Genomic DNA, 15,553 nt, shown 5'->3' with positions numbered 1-15,553 from the left:
ATATCCCAACAATATCTGCCTTTGATGTTTTGAGCAATACCTCAAATTCATCAAATTTATTTACTAAACTCCTAGCATTGGTGTACACGCAAGTATACATGCACCTGTTTCTATTCTTAGCTACCTTAACACAACCCATGTGTTTACTTGTACCTTAATGATTCCCAGCAGTCTCTGAAATATCCTGCATCTTGTTTTTCAGGCTTCTGTTCATTCCAATAGAAGCAGTTCAATGCTGCACTGCACACTTGCTGTCAAAACAAAGGCAGCCCAATTCAATGCTGAATAAAGGTTCATTTTTTTTGGGCTAATGTGTGCATTAAGAATCTTTAGGTAAAAGAAACCACTGTGGTAACAATGATAGTATTAGTAGTAGCAAATGATGCAAGAAAGCAAGCTTATACAGTGTAAGCAAAAAAAAAAAAAAAAAAAAAATTTCTCTTTAAATTCCTTGAATTTAGCATTAGCATTAGTAGAGGCATATGATGCAAGAAAGCAAGCTTATTCAGCATCAGCCAAAAAAAAAAAAAAAAAACCCCACTCCCATTTCACCCCTCCGTTCGTTCGAAATACCTGTCCAGTTGAGCCTTAAATTTGTTTAGGCTATCAACTTCAACAACAAGTGAAGGAAGTCGGTTCCACCAACCAACCACCCACTGGCCAAAGGCAAATTTCCGCACATCTATCCGACATCCGTCCTTCCTCAATTTGAATTTATGCCCTCTGAGGTGATTATTCTGAGCAAGATGTAGAATCCCATTGGCATTGAGCATGCTCAAACCATTCAAAGCATTATACACCTCTATCAGATCACCTCGCCGGTGCCTAGTCTCCAGACTCTGTAATTTGCAAAAGTTAAGCCTTTCTTCGTAAGAGCAACCCTTTGTTCCATTCACTAATCTTGTTGCCCTTCTCTGTACCCGTTCCAGCAGCTCTACATCCTTCTTGAAATGAGGCCTCCAGACCTGTATACAGTACTCAAGATGTGGCCAAACCATTGCCTTATACAAGGGAATAATCACCTCCTTATCCCTGCTAGAAAAATTCCTGTATATCATTGACAAGACACCATGAGCTACTCTTGCAGCTCGTCTGCACTGCTCAGAGAACTTCATATCTGCCTGCACAATTACCCCCAGTTCCTTTTCATTCTCCACCACTGTCAGTGTAGTACCGCAGAGTTGATACGTTGCTCTGGGGTTACTGTTTCCCATATGTAGTACTTTACATTTCTCAATGTTAAACTTCATTTGCCACCTCTCAGCCCATCTGTTCAACCTTTCCAAATCCTGTTGCAGCAGCATAGAGTCAGTAGTGTCCTTAACAACCCTGCCAACCTTTCTATCATCTGCAAACTTGGACATTAAACTTGATATCCCATCATCAATATCATTCATAAACACCGAAAACAACAACGGACCCAACACTGAACCCTGAGGAACTCCACTAATAACATTAGTCCACGTTGAGCAGTGTCCATTGATTACCACTCTCTGTCTTCTGCCACTCAACCATCCCCTTATCCATAGCAGCAATTTGCCTCCAATGCCACACTGTTCCAATTTGTGCAGTAGTCTTCCATGTGCAACAGTATCAAAAGCCTTTCTAAGATCCAAATATATAATATCAAAGTTATTCCCTGCATCCAGTTCTTTTGTGACTACATCATAGTATCCAATCAAATTGGTCAGGCAAGACCTGCCCTTAACAAAACCATGCTGCATCTGAGCTATAACTGAATTCTTGTCTAGATGATCCTGCAGTGCTTCCTTAACCAGTGCCTCCATTAACTTACCTGGAACAGAAGTTAAACTAACAGGTCTATAATTACTTGTGTCAGCCTTTGATCCTCCTTTGTGAATTGGGGTTACATTTGCACATCTCCAGTCTATGGGTACCTCCCCTGAGTCCAAAGAAGCTCTCATAATTATGGCTAGGGGTTTGCTTACTTCCTTTGCTGCCTCCTTTAATATAACTGGATAGATCCCATCCACCCCAGGTGCCTTTTTTATGTTTATCCTCAACAATCTCTCCTCCACTTTCCTCTCAGTTATTACAAAATCATCCAGTTCACTGCCAATGTTTACTTTACCTACATCATTCTCCTTCCTGAATAACTCCTCATGCGTGAATGTAGATGCAAAATACTCGTTTAGATTGTTAGCCACCTGAGCAGGATCCTCAACTGTTGAACCATCAATATCCAGTGGACCAATCTGATTCATCCCTTTCATTCTCGAATTTAAATATGTAAAGAACTCTTTACTGTTTTTCTTTGCATCCTTTGCCAAGGATTTTTCGTAGTCTGCCTTTGCCTGCCTAATCTCCTTTGTGACTTGGTTACAGACCAACTTATATCTATCATAGGCTTCCATGTCACCCATTAATTTGTATGTATCCCATGCATTTTTCTTCTCTGCCACATGTCTCATTAGTTCATCTGACAACCATTTAGGCCTAAATCTTGAACAATATTTCTTAGTTGGTACATAAAGCCTGGTAGCCTCCAAGATTAGTTCCTTGAATGCTTCCCATTTTGAGTTTGCTGTTGGTAACATCATCAGTTGGTCCCACTGTATAGAATTTAAATACTGTCTCAGATATCCCAACAATATCTGCCTTTGATGTTTTGAGCAATACTTCAAATTCATCAAATTTATTTACTAAACTCCTAGCATGTATACTTGCGTGTACACCAATGTTTCTATTCTTAGCTACCCTAACACAACCCATGTGTTTACTTGTACCACAATGACTTCCAGCAGTCTCTGAAATATCCTGCATCTTGTTTTTCAGGCTTCCGCTCATTTCAATAGAAGCAGTGCAAGAATCACTTCCACCTCTGCCAGTGGCTACTGTTAATCTATTAGTCCTTGTATCCCCCCCAACTAGCAGTTTTCCGACCCACCTAACACTTCCTCGACAGCATCAGCAAAAATTCTTGCACCCTTTCTATTTAAGTGTATCCCATCCCTGTAGAAGCAATCTCTCCTGTTAACAAGTACAGTCCAGGCTGAAAAAAATTCTACCCCTTGAGCCTTGCACAATCCCTCGAGGGCCGAATTGATCGACAAGGCTCTCATCATATACTCCCTCCTATCGTGTCTGGGCAGAATTGCAGACACTTTCAAATTCAACCCTAATTCACGGCTTTTTTTCAACAGTGACCTGTACTTGCTAAGTAATTCCGCCGGTCTCCTACTCTTAATATCATTAGTGCCGACGTGTACAACTATATCACCTTTTGTGCCCTTAAAAGATGATATCCGCTCTACAACGTCATCAACCTTTGCCCCTGGCAGACATACCCTGGTCCTATTCCACCTATCCTTTTTACAAAGCATGTTCCCCGTTTCCCTGACAATAGAGTCACCAACAAGTACTAGTTCCTGTGGGACCAGCGCATTCTGCCTAGGGGGCTGCCTCTGTGTTGCCTGATGACCAAGTGCAAGCTCTGGCGATGTTGCAAGTGGATAGATTTATTAAAGCTATCCACTTGCAACAACAGATGGAAGTTCGTTCCAGCAACCAACCACTGGTTATGTGGGATTTATTTAAAGATAAAACTACTGTTAAGAGTAAAGAGAGTGGATTTTACTTAATTTTGATCATTTTAAAGTACTTGAAGAATTTTAAGATAGTGGCCTTACAATTTTTCAATTGTTTTCAGTGGAAGAATTTTAAGACAGCAGTCTTACACTTTTTAAATTATTTTCAGTGAGCCAAATGAAGTTAAAAAATGCTAGGGATGTAACTGTAGAAATTACCAGATTTTTATACCAACTAAGAGATATTGTTAAAGGTTTAGACATAAATGAAAGTGAAATTAATTGAAGAGACTAGTGGCAAGGAAGAGAAATGCATGCAATGATTATAAACTACTGGAAGACAGAAAAGCATACAGTAGGTATAAACTAACTTGCAATCAAGTTCTAAGGCATAATTTGAGAAATCTCTGGTTAACACAAAAAAAGTAGCAAAGAATTCTTTGCTTATGGATGAACCACAGTGGACCAATGGATATGAATGGCATAAGTAATGATGATCTTACACAGTTTGCTGACAAACTGAAAAAATATTTTTCATGTACATTCGCATGAGAAATATTTAGGGATGGCAATGCAATATCAAAAGTATATTTAATTCTAACTGGGGATTAAATCATTTTATGATAACTGAAAAAAAAGATGGAAAAGATATGCTGAAGCTAAAAGTAAATAAGGCATCTTGGGTTGATAGAATCTATCCAATTATATTAAAAGAAAAAGCAAGAGAGGAAAGAAAAACTTTGGTTATAACATTGAAAAAAATGAAAAATTTTCTCAATAAAAAAATATGGTGGATTTAAATATATTTTTTAATGCAGATTTAATTTTCCCTAACCTCTCAGTTTATAAGATTTTCAATATTTTAGTTTTCATGTGCTTAGATTTTGGTCTATCTGTTCATATTAGTTGGCCTGCTGATTGAAAAATTCTGGAGTCAGGAGTTTTCTAGATCTTCTTACAATGGCCAGGTTCCAGCAGTTTTTAGACTGTTATATTCCCAACCTACTCAAATCAAATACATAGAGAAACTATCTAGATAGGTCTGTCAATCAGAAGTCTGAGTGTGCGGGTTATCTTAGACAACTTCATTTGCCACTTTTCAGCCCAAATTAGGCAGGTAGGCTGAGAAGTGGCAAATGACATTTAACATTGACAAATGCACGGTACTGCATATGGAAAATAATCACAGAACAACACACCAATTGTGTGTGGTATCACACTCAGAGTAGTGGACAATGAAAAAGACCTAGAGTTAATTGTTCAGTCAAATATAAATTTCCAAGCAGTGCAGGTGAGCTGCTAGGAATGCAAGGGTTTTGTCAATGATATACAGGAATTTAGCCAGTAAGTACAATGAGGTGATCATCCCACTGTATAAGGCAATGGTTACGCCACATAATGAGTACTGCACACAGATTCGAAAGCCTCATTTTAGAATGTGGATCTATTTGAATAGGTGCAAAGAAGGGTAACAAGATTAGTGAGGAGAGGGAACATAAAGGTGCTCTTACCAAGAAAGGCTTCAGTTATGCAAATTGCAGTGTCTGGAGACTAGGCACCTGAAAGGAAATCTGATTGAGGTATTAAAGGCTTTGAAAGGGTTGGGTAAGATAAATGCTGATGGCACCTTCCCCTTTCTCTGGCAACAAATATGAGGAAGCATAAATTCAAATTGAGTCAGGATGGTTTCAGGATGGAGGTGCAGAAATTTGCCTTCAGCCAGAGGGTAACTGACTGGTGGAAGCAGGTGGTTTGAATAAATTCAAGGAAGAACTAGATAAATTATTAGAAAGGATCCAGGTGATGGCTTTTTTTTTTCTTCTTCTGCATAGGTTTTCCTCCATCATTTGTATTAGCTGCAAATTTTGAAATCATATTCTTTATCCCTCGGTCAATGTCATTAATGAAAATAAGAAACAACAGTGGTCCAAGAACCGATCCTTGAGCAACCCCACTCCTGATGTTACACCAATCTGAAGAACATCCATTAATCACAACCCTCTGCATTCTGTCCTGCAGTCCATCTTGGAATCTTTCCATTAATACCAACATGTTCTAGTTCTTATACGATACCTCTCATGAGAAACTGAATAAAATGTGTTAAAATCCAAATAAACTATGTCAAAATTGTTCCCTACATCCAGCTCATGAATAACTATGTCAAAATAGCTTACTAATTAGTTTACATGATTTTCCCTTAACAAAACCATGTTGTGTCCTTCAGAATACCATTTCTATCTAAATGTCCCTGGATTGCTCTCTTGATTATTGCCTCTTAAAATTTTCCCTACCACTAAAGTCAGACTAACCAGTCTGTAGTTCTGACTTCATTTTTAAAAGACTTTTTATATTGGCAATACATAGGCACTTCTCCAATTTAAAATGAATCTCTCCCAAGTCCAATGATGCCCTCATAATTAACTTCAGTGGTTCAATACACTATGGCCACCTCCCTCAATCTTATTGGGTAAAAAAAAACTGGGTATATGCCATCAACTCCAGGAGCCTTACCTGCACGTAGGCTGAAAAGTTTTTAATAAACAGTTAACTGTAATTTCAAAATCACTAATTCATATGGCTTGGCCTCACTTGCACAGCCTCTTCTCAGCACAAATGGTATTTTGTCAGTAAAGACTGATGTAAAGTACCTATTAAATCCATCAGCAGTATCAGCTGGGTCATCTAAGACTTTCCCCACACCTAGTACACAGGGGTCCAACCTGATTAGTTTTCTTCTTCTTTGTGTTCATATACATGAAAAACTCCTTGTCCACATTCTTTGCTCTCTTAGCCAGTGCTTTCTTATACTTAGCTTTGGTCTCCCTAACCTTATGTGGTACTATTACAGATCAACTTGTAGCTGTTGCAAACATCAGTACTTTTCATTGCCCTCTAACTTTTCCATGCTATCTTTTTCTGCTCTATTAGAATGACAGCTCCACATTGACCCATCTTGGTATATATGCATTCATGGCATAAGTACCAACCAAGATGGATGAAGGAGTTAAAAATTCCACTAGTAATTTTTAACTCCTTTAAAAGAGCATGGATTTAAAAATTTTCTGATCACAAACAGAAGTGCCTTTCCACTAGTACAATTTGACTTAAAATCTATCACCACAGTAATATGCCCTTTTCAATTTTTCTCCCAAGAACATGGATCAGCTTTAAATAAAAGTTTTATTTGGAAGCCAACAAAAAAAAAAAAAAAAAAAGTTTCATCTGCAATGTAAATATCCTTAGCTGCATAGGATTTTGTAGTGAAGGCAAAGTACAACAAGCTATCCAATCTGATGCCATGTCATAAGAAACTTCCCATGATCCACCATAAAAATTCTTAAAAATTATGTTAATCATCTTTCCTTTCCTAACTGTTCCAACCATCTTTGGATTGCAGGAAGTTTTATTTTAGCCATTAGTAAGTTATAAATTAGTTATAAATTATAAATTGAGTTATAAATTACTGGAATAAGTTACCTACACGGATGGCAGAGGCTGACAGTTTGGTGAAATTCAAAGGTCAGCTGGATAGTTACCTGCAGGAGGAGGGAGACGCATAGCTTGTCTGTTTCCTTTTCTTTTATTATTTATTTATTTTTTTATAATTCTTATTTTACTCTTTTTTTTTCCTGGCTGGTGCAGCATAAGCCTTAGGCTTCCTTGCACCATACAGCCATTATTAATACTAATAAACGGTCAAGGAATCTTGCCTTTTTCATCAAAATAGGATCAGAAACTGCAATATTCTGTACCCTTTCTTTTTTAACAAAATTAACAGTAGCACTGCATCTAAATCTTAGGCTTCACTTCCACTTTGATTCAACTTTGCTACTCTCAAAAACGAAAGTTAATTTTCACAATTTTTTTTTTTTATAATCATCAACAAAATCAAATTGGGATGCCATAATGCTTGTAGTGTCTGCTTTTGATGCAGAACTGGCATTGTATGAGCTGCATTTTCATTTTCAGCAATGGAGCATGGTTTACAGATTTTACATTTTAAATATGGGCTTATAAGATTCATCTATTCAGTGAACAAATAAATTCATTAATAAATAAATTTAGCATTAGCACAGGCATATATGATGCAATAAAGCAAGCCTATATAGCAGCAGCCAAAAAAAAACAAACTTCCCATTTCACCCAACCATTCACTCCAAATGTTTGTCTAGTTCTGTCTTGAACTTATTTAAGTCATTAACATTCACTACAACAGATGGAAGTTTGTTCCAACTATCAACCACCTGCTAGCTAAAAGCATTTGTTTCTATTCATCTTATGAATAGATAGGAAAAAATTACAACCACACTTACTGTATTGCAGAATGAACTGTTAAACAAAACAAGCACCCCATGCAGGCAACGTTTTCACTTAAAAATTCAAAATGAACTGATTGTGTAGAATCAATTCATTATACAACGATTCAACATATAACATTCTACAAAAGATGAAAGAAATGAGGATTACAGAGGGTAAGAGGTATTTTATTTGTTTACTGCATAGTACTGTAACTGACATGATATCATGAGAGTATGTACTTTAGTTGGTAACAGTTGCACCACCAGCAGCATTCAGCAGTGATAACAGGTGACACAACTGGGCAGGGATGGGGAGTTATGTGAGAAAGATAGTTGGGGTATGCTTGAGATTTTCCACAGTGGTACATTAATGGAAAATGTCAATAACAAGCATGGGTTTGGGTGTTTGAAAGACAGAAGACGCAAACACAATCGTGTTACACAAAGAATTTTTCATATATTAATTTTTTACTTTCATGTTAAGTGGTATTCTGTATAAATTGTTTTGTGTACATTACAATAATATACACCGAAAATTACAGGCACTGGAACAGACCCAACATGCATTTTGTGCTAACCAATATATCATGTTAACTGTTTACAAGTTAAGTGCATGCCACACTGTATGTAATCAAATCATATTCACATCATTATAAATTTATAGTTTATAGACTTAATAAAAACATTTTTCAAATGGGTGGCACCACCACAGTAAAGGTAGTGGTGAATACAAAAGACCTAGGGTTAGTTGTACAGTCCAACATAAAGTTCTCTGAGCAGCACAGACATGCAGCTAGAACTGTTAATGTGATTTTTTCCAATGACACACATGAATGTTACCATCAGGGACAAAAGAAGTGATTATCTCATTTTATAAGGTGGCAATGGGTAGGCTACATCTTTAGTACAGTATATGGGTCTGTAAGCCTAAATACTGTTCCTTTCTACAAGAACAAGCTAGAACAAGTGTAGAATTGAGCAATAAGATGAGTTAGGGACACAAAAGTGTATGCCTACCAAAAAATACCTGATTTCTGTAAACTAGGCACCTGTGAGAAGACCTGATGAGAATGTTTAAAATTTTAAATGAGTAGAGTAAACTAAATGCTCATGGCTTCTTTACTCTTTATTGACACACATAAGAGAATAAAAGAGGACAGATGTGCAATAATTTGCTTTCAGCCAGAGAGTAACTGATCGTTGGGATAAACTTCCAACTAGTGTCAGGGGCAGACTAGGAGGATAAAACCGACCAGTCAAATATCCATGAGCAGCCCATTAAGTTATGTACAAATGCAATTTTATATACAATCCACTCCCTAGGCCACCGGCCCACCAGAATTTTGCTTAGTGTCCCAATAGTCCAATCTGTCCTTGCCTGATGTTGTGGAAGTGGGTAGATTAAATAATTTAAACATAAGCTGCTTCCTTGTATCATTTTGCCACTGTTAATACTAAATTCTCTTAAAAGAAGTAACAGATTCCTTCAAACTGATTTAAATATTTACAAGCCTATGGACTTCACAGACATCTTTCTTAAATTTATCCTCATTATCATATATACCTTTATTGAGTAAACTTTTTAATTTGGAAATGAGAGGCAATATTTATGATTTAATTAAAAGTTACGTAATAAATAACTTATTGCAGAGGATACGATCTGCAATTGGGCTCTTGCTCAGTTTTAGTTAAAATCTTTGCAACTGATCATTCTACTTTCATAAAGTATGTCAAAGCAAAATCAGCGGCTCACATCTGGTGAGTATGGCTTAGCACACCCAGGGTCCTCAGCTGGATATCATCATCATTCTTTTTCTTGACTATATTCTCTCTCTCTCTCTCTCTCTCTCTCTCTCTCTCTCTCTCTCTCTCTCTCTCAGGCTTCCTTGCACCATATGGCTAATAATAATAAATCTATGCCGATCTAATGATATCGCAGCCAAAGTTACAGTTGGCAGGAAGAACTGCCAACTGTAACTTTGGATGGATGTGGAATTGGGATAAGATCTATATAATATATAATCATTGGGGCTAGATTAGTGGAAACAAGTATTTCTGACACGGCCACCTTTGTCCATGATTTCTGCAAAATCGTGTCTTGCACATAACGGGTGACCGACCATCAAAGGAGCAAGTGCCAGAGAATCCCACTGAGGCTAGCAATACATTGTTCAAAGAGGCAAGAGAAGGATCCAAAGAACTTTCTAGAGGAACAGAAAAGCCACAGTGCAACAACTGACCATACATACATACAACTCAGGAGTGACAACTCTTTTCAATATAGACAGTGTATATGACACTAGCATATTTGGGCTATCGCAGCCAACAGCCCTTAGGAATGACCTATCATAAGCACCTATGGCTGGCAGAACCACTGGACAGGGAATGACTGGAAATAGGTTGCCCCCCCCCCCAATAGAAATATGGTGCAATTCATGTATTTTTAATGCTAATTTCATATGTGAACCGTTTTTTTTTATTTAGCACCTTTGGTTCACAAGATATTTCAATTTTAGGTTTTTTTTTATTTTTTACTTATAATTTGGTTTACACATTCATATTAGTTGGAGTGCTTATTGAGAAGTTATAGAGTGAGGAGTTTCCTACATCTTGCTGCAGTGGTCAGTTACCAGCAGTTTACAGACTAATCTATCCCCCAGCAGCTCCTTGCATACTAGATACATAATGTAAACCTTGCACATTAACACCATTTGTTAATGTGCAAGTCCTTGCATTATAGTAAAAGATACCGCCACCATCCATTTATAGAGCATCATTCAAATAACCAAGTTCTTTATAAAGCTTTTTTGCGGCACGCATAAAAAATCACTTATACAGTCTCTGAGGTTAATTACTTCAATGAAAAAAGCATTTGCTTTAAAGATTTTTGTTCAAAGAGGAACATTTTAAAAGCGTTACATTGCAAAATTACTTACTGTCAACAACAGAGAAAAATGGACAAGCAATCAAAAATACCCACCTTCTTTAGGGAATGTTTCTTGGGGACTTCCCCCAAGAAACACTCCTTAAAGTGGGTCTCGATTACACAAGTTGTCTATCCAACATCTAGTATAAAGTTTCGAGACAAGTGGATTCCCATAATGTTTTTTATACGATGTATAAAAATAAAGTGCAACTTATCTGAATTTGTAATAGAAACATATAACAGTGAAACTCTTCATAATATTTTTCATGGTAAACTACTATTCAACTATTGATACCTATGTATTCATATATACCTATCTGAAATTCTTGAAATTATAATTCAATGTCATTACTGATAACACTCCAGGCTTCAGCCACTCTTCCCCAAAGAAATCCAAATTAAAAAAAAAAATTAAAAAAAAACAATCCTGGGTACCACACTGCCCTACTGTTAAAAAGTCATTTTTACAGTAAGATAGTGGCACACCCAAGATTTAGCATCAAAAATACCAGGTCTTTTTCAATGATATCAAAAAGGACATGAATTCTGTGTCAAAAATACCACTGATGATGTCTTTTCCAATAATACCAATGAATGGAAGGGAAAAAACAAACAAAATTATAAATCAATATTATTACTGAGTGCAACCATTACCTTTCACTTCACACATATCCAGTTTACAAAATAAAATAAAAATTTTCTTAATTATCAGATGTTCAGTTATTTTTAAAAACATCAGTCTTGGAATCTTTCTGACCTTACCTTATATGAGGACTGGATGAGGCAAGTTTGTAACAATGAGGGTATTGTTACTAGGTGAGTTTGAGAAAATCAAGTTTGATTTCATTATTGTTAGAATAAACAAATGTTCCCAAATATTCATGGGATTCATCTTGAAATAAGTATTTAGTTGTTTCATTCCAAATAATGGTTAATATACTAATGCAATCAGTAAGCTCATTTAGAGTACTAAAATTAAGACATCTGCATTTACAAAGTAATAAAATAAATTATTAAAACAAACAGTTTCTGGTTAATATAACACAATTTTGTATAATTCTATTAACATTATGCAACTTACCCACTTAACACACCCAACACAAGATTAAGAACAAAAAAAGAACCAAGAATAATAAGGCTGATGAAGTATATCCAAGGCCACTCATTTCCACAGGAATCATTAATCTGAAAATGCACCCTGCATAAATCACTAGAAATAAAATACTTATTATACAGACTATATAATTTAAAATTATATGAAGGATAAATAGCATGCAATTTGAGAAAATGGATCACATAGAAAATTAAAAAGTCAGGAATAAAAATAAACGTTGGACAGACAACTTGCGTAATCGAGACCCGCTAATTAGAGGATCTTGATTACATAAGTTGTCTATCCAACATCTAGTATAAAGTTTCGAGACAAGTGGATTCCCATAATGTTTTTTATAAGATGTATAAAAATAAAGTGCAACTTATCTGAATTGTAACAGAAACATATAACAGTGAAACTCTTCATAATATTTTTCATGGTAAACCACTATTCATCAACTGGTGCCTAATATACCTATCTGAATTTCTTGAAATTATAATTCAATGTCATTACTGATAACAACCATTACCTTTCACTTCAACATCTAATTATCTTATATCAAAGAACATGTTTCATGTGATCAGGTAATCAAAGATAGTATAATTTCTGTTCTTGGTTTCTGTTCAATGTATAGTTTCTGTTCAATGATCATCTTGGTCAAAAAAATTTAGTCTTTAGCTCCAATTTCTAACAGTTGGTTAAAAGGCAACTGGTTGACAAGAAAACGTGGAAGACATGCCAATTGGTCAACAACACAAAGAATTACAGACAGCAGGAAAAACAGTGGTTATTATTGATAAATGAGTTTTATTTATTTTATTAATTTCAAATATAAGATTAAAAAAATGAATAGAGAAATAAATTAATATAGAATAATATATCATACTATTTGTGACAATTAAAATCATGGTTAAGTTTGAACTGTCAACATAATGCAAAGGTAAATTCTAGAAACGTATAGCGAATAAATAAATGAGTGGACTGTGGCTTATTGTCACAATGTAATATCATTTGTTACTGAAAAAAATGTATTCATAAATTACCTTTGTCATTTCTTGACAGGTGGAACTTGCCCAAAATTGAACGAACACACACACACACACACACACACACACACACACACACACACACACACACACACACACCCTCCAACCACTGGCACATGTCTCAAGAATTATGTATACATTTTATTTATAATATATTTCTCAAGTTTACTGTATTCAGAATGTGCATTGCATCCATTGGCTACTATGGAGCTCTGCACTGAATTTACACTTTCAGTGACATAAGCATACATTTAATGAAGTGGTTAGGATACATCACAAGAAGCCCAGTGGATGTCCTGTGGTTTGTCTAACCACTAACTTTTATTCATACATCAGAGTGGTTTTAAGGATCCCACACCACTGAATACTGACCAATCATGACTGCATTCTTGTGATGGGCAATATGAAATCTGGTGGTGAGCTGACAGCTTTTAACCAGCAACCTTTTAAATAAACGAATTGCTTATACTTGAGAGGATAGAAAAAATTGCAACTAAACAAGAGTTTGCGAATACAAAAATGGCAAACAAAAAATCATCCAGGTAAATCACAAACAAAATACAGTAAAATCTTGTTACAATGATCATCTTTGAAATGCATTAATCATTCCATTTACCAAAGCTGTTATTAATATTAGCAGCAGCAACCCCTCCCTCCCCACTTTATGAAAAAATGCAAACATGAAAGGTATTAGAACCTACAGTACTTTGTGTTGTGCATGGAATGAAGACTAAGAAGATGAGAGAAGATATTTGTTGATATTAGACTTGAATTTCGGTAGATTTCAATTTTCAAGCAATACATGTGAATGGAAGTTATTCCAGAAAATGGAGGTTCAAGTGATAAATCAGGAAGCAAAGTTCATGCTGTTAGTCTGAAGTAGGTTTGTTTGTTTGTTATTTGGTTTTTAGGAGCATTAGCAACTAAAGCCATATTGCTCCAGGAATATGCGGTGGTCATTCCCTTGACCTTTCCACATCCTCCGTTTTTGGTGATGACAGGCTCGAACCCCGGTCTAATCAAGAAGCATGTGCTACGCACTGCTGCTCCTTCCCACCTGGCTACGGAGGCGCCTCTGAAGTAGTAAATGGATATTGACTGGTTGTGGTTTGGACTGCTTTGGAAAAGAGAGGGGAGAAGCCAATTCAAAAGAACAGTCCCGTGAAAGTATCTACAGAAAAGGCAAGCAGCAGAAGAACATTATGAGACCAAAAGTGGAAAGGTGAGTCATTAATTAGCCTACTGCCTTCTTTATAATGGAGTCTAGAAGACGGGAAGAGGTTATGAGAGCACAACCCCACATGTGGGAACAATATTCAATGGGGGTAGATTTTGAGATTTGTACATAAGTAGCTGTTTACAAGAAAAGTAATGCCAAGAGTGAAAGAGAAAACCCAGTTATTTTGATGCAGAATAAGCAATAATTGTAGTGTGTTTATCCCAAGAGAAATCAGAAGTTAGGGTAATCCCTAACAGTGGTATGTTTTTTTGTTAGGAGCATTAGCAACTAAGGCCATATTGCTCTGTGAATATGCGGTGGTCATTCCTGACCTTTCCGCATCCTCCGTATTTGGTGGTGACGGGCTCGAACCCCAGTCTAATCAAGAAGCGTGTGCTACGCACTGCTCCTTCCCACCTGGCTACAGAGGCACCTTTTATCCCTAACAGTGATATGTGATCTAGTCTAGAATCTATTGTCACTGAAGATAAGCATAGGAAAAAAAGAATAATTTTTACGAGACATAAGACAGGACTGAGTTTTAGAAGGATTGAAATCAACTAAGTTATCTTTGCCCCACTGGATAATTACCTAGAGATCAGCATTTAAAGAATCAGTAGTGGATATTCGAAGTTGAAGCTGTTTGTGCAGGGCAAGGTTTCTCAAACTGGAAGGTGGAAAGCAATGTGCTATCATCAGCTAACCAAGGATAGTATTTCTGGTCAATAGAAGACAGTCATTAATATATAAGAGGAAAAGAGTGGGAGAGAGAACTGAACCTTCGGGAACACCAGCAATAGTTGAGAAGTTAAAAGACAGAGAGCTGTCTACCGTCAGTGTCACCCGCAGTGAGCAGTGACACTGACGGTAGACAGTGTAGAGTGGTCAGTGAGAAACTGGATGCCAATTTAAAAAAAAAAAGATTGGCAAACCAAAAGACGAATGCTTATTTACATGATCTTTATGCCAAACATTATCAAAAGCCTTTGAAATGTCAAGAGCAACTGCTTGAGTTTCACCAAACTTTTCCATTGAATGTGTCATCACCAGTGGATCGACATTGACAGAATCCATCTGTTGATCATTGATCAAATAGAAGTTTTCCAAATAGTTTAGGAGTTGGCAGTTAATGGATTTCTCCATTACTTTAGAAACAGTAGAAGTAAGTACAGTTGGACGATAATTGGATGGGAGGGATTTGTCACCCTTTTTAGGAACTGACTGGATAAGAGCAATTGTCAAGCAGAAGGAAAAATACTGGTGGAATAAGAAAGTCCAAAACAACGACACAAAACAGTTGTGTCAATTAGCAAATCTTAAGCTCAAAACAACAGATTCTGAGAACAAGTGGAGAAACACCATAAGGGCCTAGAGCTTACTTGGCATCAAGATTATTCAGAATTCTTCTGTCATCCATTTGACA

The 15,553-nt window shown here is 36.5% G+C and overlaps 1 protein-coding gene across 1 annotated transcript in view; it reads right to left on the bottom strand.

Moving 5' to 3' along the window:
• The window catches only part of LOC150090042 (muscle calcium channel subunit alpha-1-like), a 1,145,904-nt gene that overhangs the window by 835,210 nt on the left and 295,141 nt on the right, over nucleotides 1-15,553 (bottom strand). The window contains exon 8 of the mRNA XM_090389719.1: nucleotides 11,854-11,957. Within this exon, the coding sequence (XP_090245845.1) occupies nucleotides 11,854-11,957 (104 nt within the window). The remainder of the gene's footprint in view (nucleotides 1-11,853; nucleotides 11,958-15,553) is intronic.

The sequence above is a fragment of the Mastigoproctus giganteus genome, chromosome 2 (assembly GCF_048544385.1).
Source record: "Mastigoproctus giganteus isolate SK-2022 chromosome 2, ASM4854438v1, whole genome shotgun sequence".
Classification (NCBI taxonomy): domain Eukaryota; kingdom Metazoa; phylum Arthropoda; class Arachnida; order Uropygi; family Thelyphonidae; genus Mastigoproctus; species Mastigoproctus giganteus.
Note: the sequence above shows the minus strand (reverse complement) of the source record. Positions and strands in the feature narration are given on the sequence as shown.